General features: G+C 42.9%; 1 protein-coding gene across 1 annotated transcript in view; it reads right to left on the reverse strand.

Moving 5' to 3' along the window:
• Positions 1-7,368: 7,368 nt before the first annotated feature.
• Positions 7,369-22,381, reverse strand: part of LOC138802716 (rho GTPase-activating protein 20-like) — a 66,978-nt gene continuing 51,965 nt past the window's right edge. The window contains exons 11-15 of the mRNA XM_069986316.1: positions 22,111-22,272; positions 20,281-20,390; positions 17,048-17,237; positions 11,651-11,768; positions 7,369-10,085 (exon numbers count right to left, since the gene is read on the reverse strand). Coding sequence (XP_069842417.1) covers positions 8,386-10,085; positions 11,651-11,768; positions 17,048-17,237; positions 20,281-20,390; positions 22,111-22,272 — 2,280 coding nt within the window. The 3' untranslated portion in view covers positions 7,369-8,385. The remainder of the gene's footprint in view (positions 10,086-11,650; positions 11,769-17,047; positions 17,238-20,280; positions 20,391-22,110; positions 22,273-22,381) is intronic.

Below are 22,381 nucleotides of genomic sequence, written 5' to 3' on the forward strand. Positions count from 1 at the left end.
GCTATGACCTGTTAGAGCACTACAGGGGTAACTACTGCTAAAGAGGGAATCTGACCTCTCTACGCTGTGGGGGATTATTGCTATCTAAGTATCTCAAGTCTGAATAAGGACTTATGGTTTGGAAAAGTGCAATTAGGCCATGAGCCCAACTGTCTCCTGCTTGGTCTTTTTGGGTAATCATGAGGAACTAGCTCTGCTTAGTCGTGCAACCCTGGGGCCTGTACTACTGGCTCTGGCAGTCTGTGATCTCTCCAGTATTAGACTGAACTTCATAGCCTTCTTCTATATTTAAGCCACACAACTGTAGGCAAGGTTGTAAGACTGTGCCTTTTATTAAAAACCTCACAAGAGACTTTTGCAAGTCAGGTATTATTCACCTAAACTGCTAAGCATCAGTCTTAAAGGGAAACACTGGCATAACTTCCTCTCACACGCAAAACGCTGAACTTATCAAAAACGCACTTCAGTCTGTTATATTGAAAAGTCTGTGACTTCGAGCCCCGTTACGAGTGCCGCAGCGGTACCGTCCCATCAGCCCTTGCTAATACTACCTAGCACCCCTGGGTCACCACATCATCGCTGGAGTTCCCCTAATTCAGGGATAGGAAACCTTTTCCCCTCTAGCTGTTGCAAAACAAATGAAGTTTTGCAACAGCTGGGAAAGCAAAATTCCTGAAAAAGGAGGCTGTGAAGAAACAGAGTCACTCCACTGGGACCTTCCAAAAAGATGCACTGTTACTTTATTTTTTCATATTACAGTAGCTATAATGGAAAACATTGGTAAAAATCGCTTTTTACTATTGTACAGTATGTGGTTATTTCCATTTTATTTAATTACTGTATTTTCATTTGGAGGGTATATTACTAGTTTGGTTTAGTCATAGTTTTCACATGTATACCAATGCACTAGCTGGCAAATATCTTCTGATGTGAACAATATTCATAAAAAATGGTTGATGGATTTATTTTCCTTTTACATCTCATCTGCAATCATTCTGTGACCGCAGTAATGCATGTTGTCAGCTGTGATCTCGGCCGAGAATAAATCTCAGCTATGAAAATAAAACAAGGCAAAGAAATGTTCCCACAACTCTGTGTGCGACTCTGTCGTCTGCTTCTGCCTGTGCCGAATCTTGTTCCACTTACAGCTTCAAAGAGAGCTGTCACCATGGTTGGGATGGCTGAAAAACACACACGACACTGACACGTATTGTAGCTGAACTCTGCACCATCTTCTATAATAAATGATCCCCATAGCAAATGGTGGATTAAAGGGGTTGTTCAGCGAAAATATTTTTCTTTCAAATCAACTGGTGTCAGAAAGTTATATAGATTTGTAATTTACTTCTATTAGAAAATCTCAAGTCTTCCTATATACTTCCATAGAAAGCCTCTCCTTGTCTATAAAGTTCCTGTCTCAGAGATGTCAGCTGAGAGCACTGTGTCAGACTGAAAATAAAACAACATCTTCTATCTCCTCAAGAGCCATCCATGTTTTCCAGACAGCTTTAGGGCTGCATCCAACTTCTTCAGTCACCGCTTATCAAATGCTGCACGCTCAGGCTCAGATGGATCCAAGCAGGCGCTCATCTCTAGGGATTAGCAGTCACTTTGGCTACTTCCCTACTTGTGTTCTGCACCAGGGAGCCCCCCTTCTCTGCCTCTTCATTGTCAGGGGTTACATGAAGACAAGGATCTGAGCAGCGACATCCACAGAAGACCTGGGCTTACTTCTCCAAAGTGTTTGGAACAACCTCTCTGCTGAGTTCCTTCATACATTGTATATAAGTTACCTAGAAGAAATTGTGTTGTTCTGATGACAGAGGACGGTCACACCAAATACTGATCCGATTTAGATTTCTGTTTATTCACTTTGCATTTTGTTAATTGATAATAATAAACCTTTTAATAGTTTGCTTTTGAAAGCATTCTTACTTTGCAGTATCTTTTCTACGACTGCTTAAAATGTTTGCACAGCACTGTACATGTCTGTAAAGTATTTTCTAGGGCTGGTATATACCCTACAGTATAGATAAAGAACACTGGGCATTCCTCACTAAACCTAGGTGGCCATATACTGAACCGATAAGATTCTTTATGCTGCCACTAGGGGGAGCTTAATGCATATAGATTCATAGTGAAGGTAAAAGAGTTCCCCCTATAAACCATATTGTAGCTATTTATATGAAAAAAGTTATAAGTGCACTGTCCTTACCTACACCGCACACATTCACTACTTTATCAACCAAGTCACTTTAGGCAACAGATATCTAAAAGGAATTACTAAGGCTTCTTTCACACCACTTCAAAATCTTCCAACACATACAGAAAACATAGTCATAGACCCCAATCACCCAATGGAGGTGAAACATGTGCAATTTTGCCCTCCATATGGGAAATTTCTGTCAGGGATTCTGGTTCTTTGATATCTTTGCTATCCCATAAAGCAGGATATAGTAAATATTTACTGCATAAATTGTGGATTATGGATACCACTAAGTGACATCTGTCATAGCTGCATTGTAGAATCCCCTGACATGTTCACTGGCAGGACAATACGAAAACATAGTGAGAAAAAAGCCTCAGTAATTCATTGCAAACCCTAAACCAACCTAAGTTAGAATGTGCTATGTTGTCAGTATGACCACCTAAAACTACTGGATTTGTCCTTGAAATAGTGTGCATACTCTCATAGGGAACGTAACCTGCACTGCATAAAAGCTGCAAAAAGTCTGTTTATAATGTAAAAAAATATTATAAAAGTAACATAATAAGTGAGTTATGGGAACAGTTGGCTTCAGTATGTGAGAACATGTCCGGCTTCTGCTCAGAAATGCATAAAATCTTTAATCTATGAACTTTTCATCACATACTCAGTTTCCGAGGTGTCACTGATGTACATATCACACCGAACACAAGGTCCTTCATTGCATTGCCTGGAATGTCCGAGCCATGGTCATGCTATTTTTTAACTCCCGCTCTGTTCCCAAGGTGCAAAGTGGAGAAAGATCCCATATGGAGACATAGGCCACTTGGCCTGGACCCATTCCAAAAACATTGTGTCATGAGAAGTACCAAGTAATGGCAAGTATTTGGAAGTGCCCCCGTTGTGTAAATACACATCCCGCACTCCAGCAGACGCCAGTCTTTCCTCAGGACGAATACCTGACAGTCTCCATGAGAATTTCATGCCCACAGACAAGAGGAAAAATGTCTAAAAATACAAGTAAAAAGTCCTATCAAGTATGTTAAATCTGTGGAGTAGTAAAAGCATGACAAATGTAATACAGTGTCTAAAGTAAATGTACTGTACCATAATCAAGCTTGGCTGTGTCACTGAGTGGAGGGGATATCATTACACTGGTGGGTGCTGGGCTAGTGCACAAGAAAATGGCACAGAGCAAGAACCAGGCAGCATTTTGAAAAATGGACCGCACCAACAGGGTAATGAAAAAATGGTCTTCCGAGATGTTGCATTCACTTTAAAGGAGAAGTCCGGCCAAAATTATTTTTTGATATGTTATTAATTATGGAAAGTTAGACAAATTTCTAATATACACTAATTATGGGAAATGCACATAAAGTGCTATTTCCCTCAATTTAGTAGATCAGGCAGACTTGTAATTCCTATGAAGCGTCCAGCAGGGGCGCAGTGTATGGAGTAATTACATAGTAAGAATAACTATCACAAGGGCCAGCAGCCCCATCCACGACACATAGGATGAGGCTGCTGGCACTTGTGGTGCAGCTGCCCCCGTGGCAGCAGCCCCCAAGTGAACACTCCCACCACCTAAAGACCCCCAAACTACCCCTATCAGAAGTGCCATCAGCCCCGTCCACGGCGCTTAGGACGGGGCTGGTGGCACCTTGCGGGGGTGGGGTCCGCTGGTCTGAGGTCTGCTGTTCAGGGGGGGGGGGCACCGTGGGAGCCGCACTACAAGTGTCAGCAGCCCCGTCCTATGAGCCGTGGACGGGGCTGATGGCCCTTCTGATTGGGGTAGTTTGGGGGTCTATAGGTGGTGGGGGTGTTCACCGGGGGGCTGCTGGCACGGGGGAAGCTGCACCACAAGTGCCAGCAGCTCCATCCTATGTGCCGTGGATGGGGCTGCTGGCCCTTGTGATAGTTGTTCTTACTATGTAATTTCTCCATACACTGCGCCCCTGCTGGACGCTTCATAGGAATTACACCCAGCCCTGCTCTGGTTCGGTTTGTGACGTCACTGGTTTTTAGAAAAATTGAAGTCTGCCTGATCTACTAAATTGAGGGAAATAGCACTTTATGTGCATTTCCCATAATTAGTGTACATAAAAAATCTGTCTAACTTTCCTTATGTGATAACATATTAAAAAATACATTTTGCCCGGAGTTGTCCTTTAAGGCTATCTTCCCACACAGTATTTTGCAACCAAAACCAGGAGTGGATTGAAAACACAGAAAGGCTATGTGCACACACTGTTAAATTTGAGTCAATTTAATGCCAAATAACGTTGATTGTCTTTAAATAACAGCAATTATTTGCCATAAAATGGCGGCCATCCACTCAATTTCAACAGCGTGTGAACATAGCCTCTCTCCGTTTTCAATCCAAAATACTGTGAGGGCACCTAAAGGTGTATTCTAGCAAAAATATTTTTTCTTTAATCAAGTTATATAACATTATAATATATATTTTTTATTTTATAGGGGAAAAAAAATAATATATATAATTTATATTAAATGGTAGCAGTGAGTGGGGCATTGCTCCTCTGCTGCCACCACTGGCTGTAACAGAAACTGCAGGGCTGTTCAGAAACTGCTCCCAATGCAGCGTGTACATATCTTTAGTAGTGCTGCATGCAGTGTTAAATTCGGGTACTAAACCTCCAGTGATATATTTTCTAAGACCTGTTAGATATTAGGGAGGCTCAGAGTCGCTAATGCTGCATGCAGCATATGTAACTATGCTGGGACCAGGGCTTTAGCAGCCCTGCAGTTCCTTACAAAGCCAGTGGTGGCAGCAGAGGGGCAGTGGCATAAAAAAAAAAAATAACTAAAAGACTCATCAATCTATCAAATTTTCTTTAATAAAGTTATATTATAATGTAAAAAAGTATTTCTTTTTGCTGGAGTACCTCTTGAAAGCAATGTAGCTTTAGCCTTCACTAATCTGGAATATTCTGCTTTATATTAAGAATATAATTAGGGTAATATAATAAATATTAGTAATGATATACAGAGACTTAGTGACGAATTCATTCCACTTTATTAAAATAGATACAACTGTGATGGGGAATAAAGAATGTGAACATCACATAAAACCCGAAAAGAAAAGCTATATACATAAACTTCAGTATAAATAGTACTGTCCTTATATACACCCAGACACACCTGGATCCGTGAGGAGGTTATTTACACCTGTATCGTCTTAGATCCTTCTAGAGGCTTCTACAAATACGGTACTTCAAGAAGGTGTTTGAATTCTGCAGTATGTTATCCTCCACATTTAGAACAACATAAGAAACCTATATCTATTGTACGTTGATGGAAGTCTGATCCATTATGACTGGACAGTGTGAAATGTGATCAAATGAAATAAGCGTATAGGAAAGGTGATGGGTGTTTTTGCAGTTTTATAATATAAAAGAACAATAAAGTAGTAATAACCAACCATGTTATACATACTGCCTGCAGGTCATACAGGGAGAACATTCCTCTGAATGCCCTTCAGCTGCTTTAAATTTTGGCCACAACTGATGTTTTCCCTCAGGGTTGGGTTCTCACATAGCGGCCGCACTGTGGCTGAGCCAAGGCCGGGATGTGGATGACATGCAAGTCAGCAGAGTTTGACTCTACATTGACTTATATGTCAGGTGTGGTTTCAGCCACAAACTAAATACATGATGTTTGCAGGGCCGTCAGTGGCTCAACTGTTGTCTCACATTAAACTCAACCAGTAAACTTACTTATTTAAGAAAATTTTGGACTGAAGTTTGTCATACACATGTATATCTGTATATATGTCCATGTGCCTGAAAGCCAGACATTTGTGGTTAAAATTATTTCACAGTAATTCTGGTTACCCCATGATTTCACTGGACTTTTTTTGATGACAAATCACTTGCCTGAAACGTACCTACCCCGATTCCCATCAGTTTATGCTGAAGCTCCCATAGTGGCACCTTCTGGTCTCCCACTTCTCTCTGCCCGCTTCCGAGATGAGAGGTCAGAGCAGGACCTGCAAGCTCAGCCGATCACTGGACGCAGCCAATGATGGCTGAATGGACAGGTCTTGCTACATCCTCTCATCTTAGAAGCAGATGGAGAAGAGTAATGGGAGACAGGAAGGAGCCACAATAGGAGCTCTGAGGGAATGGGGTGGGTAAGGTTTTTCTTTCATCAGTGGCCCCAGCAAGGTATCAATAATTTTGGAACACCTGCATCACAGTACAGAACTCTTAAAAGGGGCCTGGTATTTTTCTGGAAACCGTTCTACTTTTTTCCCCATTACCAGTGTCTGGTATTGCAGCTGATAGCTATTCAGATGATGGGCTCCAATTCCGGAGACAGCCCATTAGAAACATGATGAATGTTTTTTTTTCTATTGCAGACAAACCGTTTTAAGTGTTCTACAGTGTTTCATTTCTTTCGACTTTACGTGTACTCTCCTCTCATCACATGCATAAGGCCTTAACATTCTATAAAAATTACTCTTTCGCAACCTCTTTCTTATTAACTTGCACAAACCTTTATCAACATTACTTTTTTTCCCCATTTACACTATGATCATTATTCCTTCCTCCTGTACTAACAGTCACAGATTGCTAGTTGCATCACAGACAGGGTAAATGTGGATGAGAGTCATCAGGATTCTGATTCTATAGCAGTCACTTTGGGCTCCACACAATTGGAGGACCTATTTACCATTGTTTCTTAAAAGATTTCATATGATGGGATACAGAGGTTTTTCTCTCAGGGACTATAAAAATTAGACGGAAAATAGAAATTTTGGTAAATTCAATCAGATGCAAGACTATCACAAACATAAGGGGCTACACAGGATACCACTCAGCAAAACCTGAATTCCTGCAGCTCTATGCGCCTACTACACTACACCCATGTGGCATTATACTGATTAGAAGCTGCTTACCAAATCTACCTACATAAATAGCAACATTGTCCATTCTTCACTGACCAAATATTTGTCGAGTACCTGAAGAGGACTAGTTTTTACAATATTGACCTCAGTTGTAAGAAGGTTCTGGTTCATCTCTGAGCCATATAGCAGTCATAAACTCTATGCGTTAAGGATTGCTGTAGTCCTTCTTGGCTACAAGTGGAAAACAAGTGGTCTTGCTGTATCCACAGTATAATGACAGAAACATACAGTGTTTCTCAGTGGACATTGTTGCCTATAATGGGATCAGTACAGTTTGTCTGGCATTTTACTAAACAAAATAGCGCCGCATGGGAACCACTGATGCACATGGTAAAATCTGATATGTTGCCCAGTTAAAAAATTGTCCTGTGACCTGTGAGAGGACTTCTGTGTGTGACAGTAATGGTAGGAAAAGATACTAATATTGTCCTTTTTAAACAATAGAATAAAGCAAGAGGTGTTTGCATTTCAGGAAGTGATGGCATATCACTCGAGAAAGAGACCATTCCCTAAAATGTCACATTGACAGGCCTGGACCGTAATCTCTCGGTCGCCCTCTCTTTGTGCATTTGTAAGTATACTGCTAGGATATGTCGTCACTTTATTATCAGTGGGGGTTTGACTTATGGGATCTCTTCTAGAGAGCATGCTCGAGTCCATCCGAACCCAAGCTTTCGGCATTCGGTGGCTGCTAAAGTTGGATAAAGCCCTAAGGCTATGTGGAAATCATGGATATAGTCATTGGCTGTATCCATGTTTTCAAGACAACCTTAGAGCTTTATCCAAGTTCAGCAGCCCCCGCTAATCAAATGCCGATCATTCGGGTTCGGATCGACTTGAACCCGAACCTGGTTCGCTCATCTCTAATCTCTTCCGATCCTGAGAATAAAGGAGACACAATTTAGTGTCTTGATCTCCCACGTGAGGAAGGAACAGTTCACTTTAATTGGGATGCGCTGTAGTTCCCTTCACTGACCTGATTGTCAGGGATAAAACAGAGCGCTACACTACCACTGCTTCCTCACCATCTTCAGAATACAAAGGAAATACCTCTTTTTATTATTTTCTAATAATAAAACCTAATGCATTGTTCACACTCTAAACAATGAAATATGTACAGTAAACCTATCACTCTAGTGATTGCTTTCTACAGCTGAATTGTACACATCTTCATCTCTGTACATTATTTTCTTTGGCAGTAATATTTTCTACTTTACACAACATAAATTCATTTGCTTTTGTCAACCATTTACACAAAAGATTCCTCGACCAAACAGCTGCGTTCCTTTGTCTCCTTTGGCTCTTCTGTCCCCTGTAAATCACAGTTCTCCGTTTTAGTCTGGGTCGGATTACGTTCCACAGTCACCTCTTGTGAAGTACTGGAAGTCTTAGCATCAGTGTGCTTGAAATAATCCCTCACAGTATTCTTAACAGAAGATGGTAATATTACCCGAATGCTCTGGCTGAAGGAGGTTATGCTCTTGGGGTGGTGGCTTTTAGCATGCACATTGTGTCTGGTGGTCTCCTCTGTTTGAGGTTCTTTGAAATTCTGCTCCTTAGTTATGATCTCACTCTCTATGGCAGCTTCCGCAAGGTCTTTACATGTCTTATTGGTTACTGTCTCACGTATAGAGCCCCTGTTAAGAACATGTTTCAGTTGTGTTTGCCAGCAAGGTTTCTCCACCTCTGGGTGTTGCTTCCTAGACACCGAATGCAGTACAAGTGGGGCGTTTTGACCATAGAACACAGTCTGTGGAATTTGGCATTTTGTGCTTTGGAAAACGGAACTATTTGAATCTGTATTTAGATTGTGATCAGTCAGGCTTTTCACGGACATGATATTAGGAGACATAAAGAAAGTCACTCTTGTACGCTGAAGACTATCATCATTGGAAGACTCCTGCCTTCTAATCTCAATGTGCTTAACGGAGGTTTCCTTCTGGACACAGTGACCATTTTCTGGACCAGCATCAGCTCTGAAATAATTGAGTCTTGATTCTTTTACACTTTCTTTGGCTTCTACTGGGAAATTAAAATTTTCTTTTGGGTCTTTGTCCAAACAAACCCTTCGAATGTCACTATGAACTGGGACTTCATTATTGGCTTTATCACTCTCTTTCACTGTATTATCCATTTCCCACTGCATTTCCCAAGAGTCTAGATCACAAGAGGTGCCACCAAAGAGAGTGTTCATGGGTATATGCCATTCTCTCAATTTCTTTTTGGTGATTTCTGGGGAGAGTGTGTGCAATCTGGCTGAGGTCCCAAACATAAAAGGTAGAGAAGTGACATCACTGGGACTAAATGCAGACGATTCTGAGCAATAAGAAAAAGCACTATCTAAGGAACTCAAGGAGGAGACAGAAGGAGAAGTGGTAGTAGAAGAAAGACTTGAAATGCTTGACCTGCTGGAACCATTTATCTTTTGTGGATTTCTTTCCTTCATTATTTTTCCTGCCCAAGTTGACTTCCAAAAGGCATATGGGGTGTTCTTCATGTTAGAGCCATGCTCTTCATGTAATAATTTCTGACTTTCCAACTGCAATTGCTTTAGCTGATTGATGTAGTCAATATGATTGTGGATTATGGTGGCATCACAGCTAGACTGGCGAGCAACTGGTTCATGGTATTGGGCAGGATGCTGAGAACTGAGACATACACTTGGTTCTGAAGAGCATCTGTCTCTGGCTGGACTTAGGAAGCAGGCCGAACCAGATCCGTTACAGATTAGTGAGTCATTGTTGTAGCATTCCAAGATGTCCATTTTAGTTTTGCTCTGGTAACAGGCTGCAATTTCACTAAACAGATCCCAATCCTCTTTCTCCTCTAAGAGCAGAGACTCATCAAACATAACATCATCTTTGACTAAATTAGTGTCAGACTTCTCCAAGTCCGAAGAAGCAAATTCAAGTTCATCTGAGGAATCTTGTCCATGGATAAGGTGTATGCCTATAAAACAGGTCAAATTAAAAAGAAAAGTGTAAAGTAAACTGACTGTATGTTTAAACTCACAGACAACGTTAGAGCCATCATGCCAGGACAGCAAAATCTAAAGCTTTGGCTGTCCAGGCATAATAGAAATTGTAGTTTTGCATCAGTTGGGGGGGCCTGAGTTTGACACACTTGACCTAGACAGAACACAGGAAGTCGGGGAAGGGTTTAGCTAGTCCTATGAAGGGCTGAGAGATGGTGTATTCATCTTGAGTCTGGTTATCTCCTCTAGAGGGTCCACATTGTGCCTGAAAGGTAAATTATGTCTTTCCTCTTATCTCTGACTGCTTACAAGGTTCTGGGTAGCTGGGTCTTGGGAAAATACTTGTGTTTTCAGTATGTACACAGTGCTGCCTCCTGAATATATTCCTCTGCCCCACTCATCATCATTAGCAAATGGCTATGATCTTCTATGCTACCAATGCACCTTGCAGATACAGTAAATCTAAATTGCGCCCCACGCTCCCCTGTGTTGTAAAAAACCATGCAGGTTTTTAAAATTCTTTTAAAACCACAGGTATGCTTTTAGAACATACTGGGTACCTGCAGCCCTCATTAGAGTGAGGTTAGGTGCTAAATGGTATTTTGGGTAACAATGGGTACAATAGGTAACAGTCCGCACAGTGTATAATAAGCTCCCATCCTTCTTCTAGTCATGATCACTGGCTGCCATGTTAGGGAATTTGGAGCTCTGTATGAAAAAAAAGGGGTCCTTACTGATATGTTAAAGGGGTTATCCAGCGTTCGTAAAACATGACTACTTTTTTTTCCAGAGACAGTGGAATCTGTCTCCAGATTGGGTAGGGTTTTGCAACTTTGTTCCACTGAAGTGAATGGAGCTTTATTGCAAACCACTCCTGAACTGGAGACAAGAGTAACCCCTTTAAAGAAATTCATTTTCATAGGCTTGTGGACTTAAAATTAAATCCTAAAGGGGTTGCTTCCAAAGAAGCTCTGAAGCCCCTATTAGTCACAAATGCATGTAACCAGAATTCAATCATTGAGAAGAAGTCTACAGCTACAAATACATATGGATATGTGTTAAAGCTTGGTAGTAAAAAAGCACTTTGCCCTATTTTTTATTAGGACTGTAGTAGTAATGCCTTTATAAGCTGTCAAAAATTTGGGACAGCCACATGTTTGCAAGTTATTTCCAGCATGCTGCACGAGGTACGGCAGGGATTATAACTGAGAACAGCCACAGGTCCCCAATAACTGATATGGCACAGAGCCTTCAATTAGTAAGACCTAACACATATTACATTTCATTTATAACTGGAGACACTTTGTTAGAATAGTAACCGGATATTAGGAGCTATAAAACTGGAGCTCTGATCTCCATAAAGTTATATTATACGACGACTCATTAAAGAGCTTGGGACTAAGGAACTAGTGTGGGCAAGTCTAAGAGGAGACCCTGGTCTTTGATGCACAGGTGAACTACTGGGAACACATTCACACTACAATATACAATATTTTTCTAGCATTTCTTTTAAATAATGAAAGTACTTCTAACAATTTACCTGACAAATCGTCTGCACTTCCTAATTCTTGCTTTCTGTGTTTGCTGAAGAGAGATGCAGCATCTTGTCCGAAAATGAGCTCATAATTTTCTATCAAAAACTGTACCAGAAGAGCCACCTGCATGAAGAAACCAGATTAGGCAAGTCAGCTAGAATACATGTATAAGACCGCCAAAAATTGTGTTCAAAAGTAGTCTTCTATAGAGCCAGGCTACCCTTTTTTCTTAATGTATGGTCGACTAAAAATCTGTCACATGAAATAAGGAGGTGGTCTTCTCAAAGAGGGAGGATGTTGATGAGGTTTAGAGATGAGCGAAGATACAGTAATAACAAAGCAAATCGCTCGGCAGTCGGCTTATTAGCTGCCTGCCCTTTAACTCTCTGGTACACTCCCCACAGGGGCCTGGAGAAGTTGGATCCAGTCCTGGGAAACTTCTCCCATTTTTCCAGCTTTTCCCGGAACCCGGAGTGGAGTGTCACAGAGTTAAAAGGCAGCAAGCTTATAAGTCAAATACTGAACTAACAAAGTGATTTGCTTCATTATTACTGTATATTTGTAGTATACCAGAGCATGGTTCCTGTCGCTGGGCTGAGGATGGCACCTGTCAACAAGTGTTATTATATATTTTAGGAGTTAACATGTTTTATGTGCAACTATTCTGTGTATTTCTCTGTACCCTGTAACTGGCAGGCAGAGATGGGTTACATGCTTACACTGCACACTACACAACAGCGACATCTACTGTCCCTAGTGGGAACTGCTCTAGGTAGTGTGGTAAGCTTAGGAAGTTGCTAGAAGGGGGTGGGGTTATGCAGATAGGCCCCCTATATAAGGCTGGCTGTTGCAGAGCTTAGCTGAGACAAGAGACTAGTGAGACAAGTCACCAGCTGTAGAGGGGATAACATCACCTCAGGAGATCACCACAGAGAGAGAAGCTGCTGATGGGAACAAGGAGAAAGATCTTACACAGAGCAGCAAGAGAACAAACAGCTGGAGGTGAGAGAAAGAGAGACCTTGAGAGACAGTTTGTCAGGTGCTCCTCAGGAAAGGGGCAGCACGTATACAGTCAGTGGGAATCCTAAAGACAGACACCCAGTGGAGAGACTTGGCTGTAAGAGGGAGCCGAGTTAACCTAGGCCTCGGCACCCATCTTCCTGACATTCGGGGGGTAGGATTGACTAGGACCCCTGGATACCTCTGGGACCCGAAAGTTGTGGCCTAAGGCCCGGCCCAGTAACCTAAGCAGGAAGCTCCCTAGCAGACAGGGAGGGAAAAGCAGACTCAAGCACCATTGGGGAGAAGTCCACAGGATCACGGTGCTCACCAGCGTCCCACACGTACTGGCAGACCAGGACCTAAGGCAGGTCGTCCCTCTACCACCACCAGGCTCTCACAAGTACAGTAACCCAGTCAAAGCCGCCAGTAGTCTTCGCTGTGTACCAAAGGACTGTAAAACATCTGCAAGACTAACAGTAAAGGAGTTGTTACACTGCCTCCCTCCTTGTCTCCCTGTTGTCTGGTCCACCTGCACCACACCACCATCAAGGGCCATATTACCGGGCAGCAGTATTTTGGGGTTGGCCCCGGGGGAACTACAGGTCCACACCACCGACCACCTTACACACGGGTGCAGCCCCCCTACAGAAACCGCTGCAGCAGCCACAGAAGAGAGAGTGATACCAGGGAATCGCCAGAGAGTCCCCCTGTACCTGCAGAAGCCCTCGTGCCCACCTGTGACCGTGACAAGTTCCAGCCATCCTGCAGGTATAGCACACTCTCCCCCTGCAGCCCTCAGTGCATCCCCTCACAGAGGAGCTCAGCGCCACGCTACCAGGAGAGACTACCATCACCATCATCCACTCCTCATTCCCCTCACTCTCTTCCCATTACCCCGGCTCGCTGCATATTCGCTCATCTTTAGTGAGATTTTACTAATTAGATTTCTTTATTTTTTTTTTTACACCAAACAGCTTGAGTGTAATTTTAGCCAGACTTCTAGCCCACATGGGAGAATAATGCTTTCTTCCACATATACACCCTATTTTTGCATTGGCAGGATATTAACAAAAGTTATTCTTAATGAGTTTAAATATTTAAATATTAAGGAAATCTTTAAAAAAAAGGAACAAAGTGTGCAGACAGACCAAATATACAGTGTACTGTTCAAAGGTGGCCATCTGCCAGCAACCCCAGCTTCACACCGAGTCTCCAGCACATTTACTATTTCTTTCCATCACTGAGGGAAATATTTCTAAAATTAGGATGTTTGGAATGCAAGATAGCAAATATACATAACAACTGCAGCGTGATCCCTGCCCTGTAATACAGTGTGAATGTAGAATAAGCACACAAAGCGGGGCTGGACTGCTGATAAGAGACACAGTACTCTGGTTTTGTAAATTTCTCTTTTCCATATTAAAGGGGTAGTCGTGCTCCCTCCCACTTAAAAAAAAATCTTTCAAATCAACTGGTGCCAGAAAGTGCCAGAGATATGTAATTTACTTCTTTCAAAAAACTCAACTCTTCCGGTACTTATTAGCTGCGGGAAGTGGTGTATTCTTTCCAGTCTGAAAAGCATGAGAGATTTTCTATGGGGATTTGCGGCTGCTCTGGACAGTTCCTGACACAGAGGTGGCAGAGGTGGCAGCAGAGAGCACTGTGTCAGACCGGAAAAAATACACCACCTCCTGCAGCAGCTGATAAGTATTGGAAGACTTGAGATTTTTTTCAATGGACGTAAATTACAAATCTGTTGATTTGAAAAAATATTTTTTTTTTTTAACTACCCCTTTAATATGGAAAAGGGAAACTTACAAAACCAGAGTACTGTGTCTCTTATCAGCTTCACTTTGTGTGTTTATTCTATATTCACACTGTATTACAGGGCAGGGATCACGCTGCAGTTGTTATGTATATTTGCTATCTTTTGCATTCCAAACATCCTAATTTTAGAAATATTTCCCTCAGTGACGGAAAGAACTAGTAAATGTGCCGGAGACTCCGTGTGAAGCTGGGGTTGCTGGCAGATGGCCACCTTTGAGCAATGTCTCAGGTATTAAATGGTCAGGTATTAGGCAAAAAGTAGAGAACACAAAGTTTCCCACCCTCGTCTTATCTGGCTGATACAGCCATTCTTGCGCAGCATCTGTAATGACACAGTGACCCCTATTGGGAATGTGGCTAGTACCAGTGGTTTCTCTATGAAAAACAAGATTTTCTTTTTATTGTACTTTTATTTACATCCGGATTTGATGCTGCAGAAAATACACCATGAAACATACAGAAAGATAAGCATAGTAAGCAGATGATTCATTACGCTCATTTGTGACTTTTATCAAGTAACCAAGTTTTTACTCTCCATGTTCCATCACTGCGCATGGATTTTTCTAGAAGAAACGTTTCGGGCTGTCAGCCCGTGTCTCTGATTGCAGTGTCTCTGATTGCAGATCAGTCCTCTGTAGGCAGAATTGGATTGAAAACACAGAAAGGCTATGTTCACATTGAAATTAAGTGGATGGCCGTCATTTAATGACAAATAATTACTGTTATTTTAAAACAAAGTCCGATATTTGCTATTAAATGACAGCTATCCGCTCAATTTCAACAGTGTGAGAACATAGCCTTTCTGCATTCTCAATCCACTCCTGGTTTTGGTTGCAAAATACTGACCAAAATAATGAGAAACAATGCGGTGTGTGAGCATAGCCTTAAAGGGGTAGTGAGGCGGTAAAAAATTATTCACAGAATAACACACATTACAAAGTTATACAACTTTGTAATGTATGTAATGTCTGTGAATGGCCCCCTTCCCCGTGTCCCACCACCCCCACCCGTGTACCCGGAAGTGTGGTGCGCTATACATACCTGTCACGTGCCGACTCGTCTCTGATCTTCAGTCAGCGAGTCCCGGCCGCCCTCTTCAGCGTCATCAGATGCTCAGCCGCGATTGACTGAGCACAGTTATGCTCAGCCAATTGCGGCTGAGCAGCCGATGACGCGGCAGAGGACGGCCGGCACTCAGGACAGACGGAGGGATTCGGGCGAAGACGAAGATCGGAGACGAGTCGGCATGTGACAGGTATGTATAGCGCACCACACTTCCGGGTACACGGGTGGGGGTGGTGGGACACGGGGAAGGGGGCCATTCACAGACATAACATACATTACAAAGTTGTATAACTTTGTAATGTGTGTTATTCTGTGAATAATTGTTTACCGCCGCACTACCCCTTTAAAAATGATACAATAATGAGAAAAAAGACCTCTATTTAACTTCCATCAGAGCATTCAAACCAGAGAATGAACTGCTGGCTGGTCTCTAGACAGGTGAGTTACCCCTAGACCACAGCTCCAACACATTAGTAAGAAGAGATTCAAATATACCTGAGTGTTTCTTACAGACATAAACGGCCAACAGAGGACTGATCTGCAATCTGACAGCTGAGCGAACAGGAGGCCGGGCAGCATTGATTATTCATGAAGAAGGGAGAGGAGAAAGGAGTAGTGAGGCATGCCAGAGTGCGACATGAACAACTCCTCTTTGACTCTTCATTACAGTAGGAGTCCTAAGATTGTACATAATCCGCTGCACAAAAAATTTCCAAAAAAGGCAACATGCTCACTAGGGGACTGCCAGCTACAGCACACTGTCAGAACCTCATGTAGGGCCCAGGAGCTGACAGATTCCCATTAAGGAGAGTGTCATAAAGATGTATGGAGACTTAAAAGCCATTCATACCTTACTAAGAATTCTTGGGACGAATATGCAAAGAAACTCTCACACCACCCTTTCAAGGTACCTTTTCCTAAAGGCCCTATTACACTAAACGATTATTGGCCAATATCGGCCGTTATGGCCGATATTCGTCTTGTGTAATAGAAGGCAACGATCAGCCGACATGAACGATGTCAGCTGATCGTTGCAGTCGTTTGTCTTTCAACATGTTGAAAGACAAATGAGTAATATAGCAACGATCTGCTGCCGTAGCTTCGTGGAAGAGGAGCCGCAGCAGCAGACCGCTGCTATATGCTATGGGCTGCCCGGACGATCCTGTATGGGCAGCCCCCCTCCGCACCTCCCTGCAGCCTCCCCTGTGTTCACTTGCTTGCTGCTGCTGTATGCAATAGCTGCGGCAACGAGTGGGGAACGAGGAGCAAACGAATGCTGACAGCGCTTGTTTGCTCCTCTCAGTCACCCTGTGTAATAGGGGCTCCAGATGCTGTGAGTGCTGATTTGCATATCCTAGATAACCAAACATATCATTCTGACATTTAAAGCCATAAACAAGTGAAGCCCCCACACCCCTTTTCATCCTCTCAGGACAACAGACACAACTAAACAGCCCACACCCAGGATCCACCATAAAACATTTGGAGCCAAAGCCTTCTGCATTTACCTTTTTCGTTGACTTGCTTTCCTCTTCGGGATCACTGACTGAAGGCAGCCATAACATATTTGGAGCTATGCAGACAGCAAGGTTGGACGCAGTCATTTGATTCTCCTCGGAGTTCTTTTCTATGTGATTCAGTACAGCAAACAAGTGCTGCAGGAGAATGAAGTTTGCTTCTGGAAGCTGGTCCATCAAGCTAAAGATAGAAGACTGTCATTTCAGTTAAACAAGTCACAATCCTGTCATTAGGATGTCTCTAGAACATTATAAGAAGGCATATAATATATCAGCAGGGAATGGCAGGGGCACTTGCCTCCTGTCTAGTGCCACCACTATCCTAGAGTCTCTGGTGGAAGGTCTGAGCATGAGATGCTGGTTACGTCCACTTGTCCTGGGACCTGTCCTGTCACCTGGGATAACAGCGCCGAGCCCACCCGACCCCCATTGGAGCCGCGTATACTTACCCTTTCCTGCAAGTCCCACTCCTGGACCCGGTCCGACTGCTCCAGTCATTCTCTGTGAGCATCGGACTCATCTCAGGTACTTAGCATACAGCGCACGCTCACCTTCGGGTGGCAATATCTCCGTCCCTGGACTGGGTCCAGGAGCGGGACTTGCAGGAAAGGGTAAGTATCCAGGGCTCCACCGGGGGATCGGGCGGGCTCGGCGCAGTCATCCTGGGTGACAGGTCCTCTTTAACACATTCCAGAAAAATGTTGCCAAATTAATACTAACCCTTAGTAGATCTGAAATGATGACATTTGAGGGCACAACAAACACTATGCTACTCACCATAAGATAATAATTTCCAAACTAAGCGATTTGTGGCATGGCTTTAAGTCCATGTATTCTTGCATACATGGCTGGTTAGCTGCGGCTGCTTCTCTCTTTATTAAGGAAATTCTATACTATCTAGTTTCTGATTTAGTGGAAACCACTACCTAGCACAGGGTCTGGATATGGGTTTTCATATTTTATTCTGAGCAGCTATTGATGTATCTAATTCATGTGTTGTTGAGTGTTGTTGGGCAGGGAAATCATTAAACACCTTACAAGAGACAATTGGTGATTAGAAAGAGATGAGGACAGCATTTGATTAGCAGAAAAAAAAAAATCTTTCAGGGTTGCTTCACATGTAAAGGATCTGCAGCGGATTTCACACTGCGAATCCTGATACTGTGATTTTCAATGGGGTTACATACCCGCAGTGGAATTTTCATTCAGCTGCGAGTATGTAACGCCAGCCCCTTTAACCCTTCACAGCATATATTACTGGCTCGGCGCAGTGGCTGCATGTGAGGCTCGCCGCAGTCACTGATTGGTTGAGCGGAACCAATGGGAGCCGGGAGCCTCACATGCAGCCGCGGCGCTGAGCAGGTGATGTATGCTGTGGGCAGCGGGGGGTTAAAGGGACCAATGTTACATACCCCGAAAATCCGCTGCAGGTATGTAACCCCATTGAAAATCACAGTAGCAGGATTTGCAAACTGCCAGCGTGAAATCCGCTGCAAATCCATTACATGTGAAGCTACCCTCAATATATATTTTTACTGTAAGTCCTGGGGTTATCCGAGTGCCTGGAGCCACAGTTAGGACCTAGGTAAGGCAACTGCGATGCACTGGCCCCTAGGGGCCACTCCGCAGTATAGATGGTGCTAACAGGCAGGAACCGGGGCAGCTGTAGGATAATGTGGCCACGGTGTAGGCACGAGGGTGATACAGCTGGACACCGGGCTCCTGACCATACGGGAATACTGGGCATGCGATTCTTCATTGTCCTTAGTCAGGGCACCAATTATCACACCAATGCCAAGGTTCAGAAACAATGGTAGTTGTATATTTATTGTAACGGTGGTAACTAGTAGCAACAGTCTCTCCGGATGCAGTAAGGAAGGAATAAGGCAATCTTGAATAAAGCAGAGTAATGGGTGATGCTGCAATAGGCTGTGAGAGTAGCGTGCTGAATGATGGGAGTAGTAGTGAAACTGAAGATGAGATGCTGGGTGGAATGAGACTTGAATAAAATACTTGCTGTTGATGATTAGAGAAGATGATGATGAGAGGAACTGAAGAATGACTGAAGAATCGACACCCAGATGAGAATCTTGAGACTTGAGACAGGAACACAGCCAGTGGACTGGAGCAGCAGAGCAAAACGCAGGCCTCTCTCTTAGCAGGGAGAGAGGACAAACACACAACCTATTCCCTATGGGGCAGGAGATAGACACAGAACTTGTCTCCTGAAGGTGGAGGACAAGACTAGACTGCACAGGAACAGCAGAGCAACACACCCTATCCCCTCTAGGGCAGGAGATAGACTGAGGTAGAACAGGAAGTTACATGGTAACCCCAGCCAAAGCTCAATGACCATTGGAGTTACCATGGAAGCAGGGCACAGTCACGTGACATCCAGCCATTGCATCATCACACCATTAGGCATATACAGAGAAATATACATGAGAAGTACCATACTTGAACACTGGGGGGCGACATAATCCTATTAGGCACTGATACCTGAATATACATACAATAAATGAATGGAATAGCAGACCTGAATACTGAGAAGGGTAACACAATACACACAGTTTGCAGTGGACCATAGCTTTCCAGGACAGAACTGGTTATAATACAAGTGCGAGCATGAGAAGGGCTGTTCTGGGACACTGCACAACCACTATGAGAGATGAAAAGTTCTGCCATCTGGTGCCCGGACAGGGTTGTTACATCAGCGTATTAACACTAGACTTAAAGGAGAAGTCTGGTAAAAATTTTTATTAAAGCGTTGTATTGCCCCCCAAAAGTTATACAATTGACCAATACAAACTTATTATAGGAAATGCTTATAAAGAGCTTTTTTTCCTTGCACTTACTATTGCATCAAGGCTTCACTTCCTAGATAACATGGTGATGTCACGACCAGACTCCTAGAGCTGTGCGGGCTGTGGCTGCTGGAGAGGAGGATGGCAGGAGTGCCCTGTGTCCCTCAGTGTCCCTTTGTCATCATCCTCTCCAGCAGCCACAGCCCGCACAGCTCTGGGAGTTGGGTCGTGACATCACCATTTTATCCTGAAAGTGAAGCCTTGATGCAATAGTAAGTGCTGGGAAAACAGCACTGTATGTGCGTTTCCCGTAATAAATGTATATTGGTGATTTGTATAACTTTTGGGGGGCAATACAATACTTTTTGCTGGAATTCTCCTTTAATGAATTCCCCCCATAGTTTCATGATGTTAACTGACCTTTTTATGTCTTTAATTTTACATTCAGGTTCCTCAATATCTGCAACCTCCATCCAAAGTCCATGCATGTCTGAGGATAGAACACTATCAGGAATATTGCGTAGAAAATCCTAAATTAAATATACATGTGGTATGATGGTCAGTTCTTTTGGAGAGAGGTGATCAGACACAGGTATAAAAAGAGGCAATAAATATAAAGAAACGCAAACCCGTCACTGCTGCATAATACTCAGTGGAACAGAACACAGTCAGTGGGAGTAGCACAAAATGAATGGCTCAGTAAAAAGCCACAGTCATTACGATAATCTCAACAAGGAAAAAGTATTGGAGCACTCACCCAGATTCTTCTTCTTCTTACTTAATTGTGCAGAAAACACACAAAACATGTACAGGGAGGGGAGTGAGATACACTGGGAGTGCAACTGTGCAACTGTACACGAAACGATTTCTGCTGGGATGCTCGGATATCATTTCTGATTTTCTTCCCTGCATGTAATCATTGTGTTTTCTGCACAATAAAGTAAGTGGGTGAGTGCCGTAATCTTTTTTTCTTCTTAGGATTACAGGGGTAAAAATGACTGTATTACCATGTAATTTTATGTATCCTAATAGTGCAGCTCTAGTTATTTCTGAGAACCAGAGAATACACATAACTCTGATGTCAAACAAGTCACTTTTCTGACTAAGATTAATTAACTCCGTTTTGCATACTTCTATGATAAAGCTAAACCTCAACAGGAAATTGAGTGCATTGCAGAACATCGTATTCAATCAAATCCTTATAGTTATCATCATATGGTTTAAAAGCCCAATGGAGAAGGTGGCATTCCTCCTGGTTGTTTAATGTAGCTGTCGGTGAGCTAGTATGGTGCGTAAAGATACGATAAACAGCTCATAGTTCTGGAAGCTTCTTCTCTGGCAGCTGTTTAAAGAAGTCTGAGAGATGTGGTGTACATACAGGATACTGCACTGAACCCAACCTTATCCTGATGCCACACAAAGAGTAGACTCAACACTAATATCCTAAATACAAATGGCATTATTAAAGGGTACCTCCCATTTGGAGTAGGCAGTAGGATACCCTTTCAAAATCCCAGCAGGTCTGTAGTCTGCTCCTAAAGCAAGCATCATATGGAACTGCCTGAAGCCCTATAAACTTGAAATTGTAAGTGTATTAAAATTTAAGCCAATAGGACATCCGGCAGTTTTCTAGATTGTTCGCTTTAGAAGCAGACTACAGACCTGTTGAGATTTTCAAAGGGTATCCTACTGCACACTTCGAATAAGAGGGACTTTTGAGGACTTAGTTACTAATCACCTATTCTTAGGATAAGCCATGAATGTCTCATCGAAGGATGCCAGTCTAAAACCCATGCCACCCAGCTATTGGCCAGAGATGCTGTATATACAGAGAACTAAGCCAGAAACGAGGGGTATATTAGCATATTGGCAGAAGGTAGTCTACTAGCAATAATGTTTGCCCCATTTTCTAGATGTCATTTTTTTTCCCATCATGCCAATGTATTTACCTCTGATGCATTGGCAATATGATGTGAACAGGGCCTTATGGCCACTCATCTTATATCATACTCAGAGAAGCTCAAAGAATATTTGGTATAAAATATCAGTACCGCTAAAGGAACAAGTATACTATGTACAATTCTCTCTGTGAGCACAGAAATAGGAGAGGGATGCCTTTCGGCTCGCTCCCCATGCATTTGTCTGAATGTTTGTGTAAAGCATCTCTGTAATATACCACTGAATTTGTTTTCCTTGGCGACTCAACATACACAGAACGCCTATTGTTTTTACAATGTTTCAGTAAAATACCGTGATCACTGCAGCTGCTACAAAGACAGATTCTCCATCCATATGGACCTCATCCCCAGAGATCAACTTCTCCTTAAGCTCCTTGCATGTCTTGGCATTGGCTGAGCGCCTGAAAATCCCCCTAGTGTGCGGTCCCTCTTCATATAACAGTAGAAGCATATCCTGCAGGATTCAGAGGAACAATAAGGCATACAGTCCTAATTATGGCAGTGGTATCTGGTAATATTTGTTGGCTTTACATAGTTTTTATTGGGACTTAAATTGGCATTAC

Source organism: Dendropsophus ebraccatus, chromosome 10 (genome assembly GCF_027789765.1).
Source record: "Dendropsophus ebraccatus isolate aDenEbr1 chromosome 10, aDenEbr1.pat, whole genome shotgun sequence".
NCBI classification, from domain to species: Eukaryota; Metazoa; Chordata; class Amphibia; order Anura; family Hylidae; genus Dendropsophus; species Dendropsophus ebraccatus.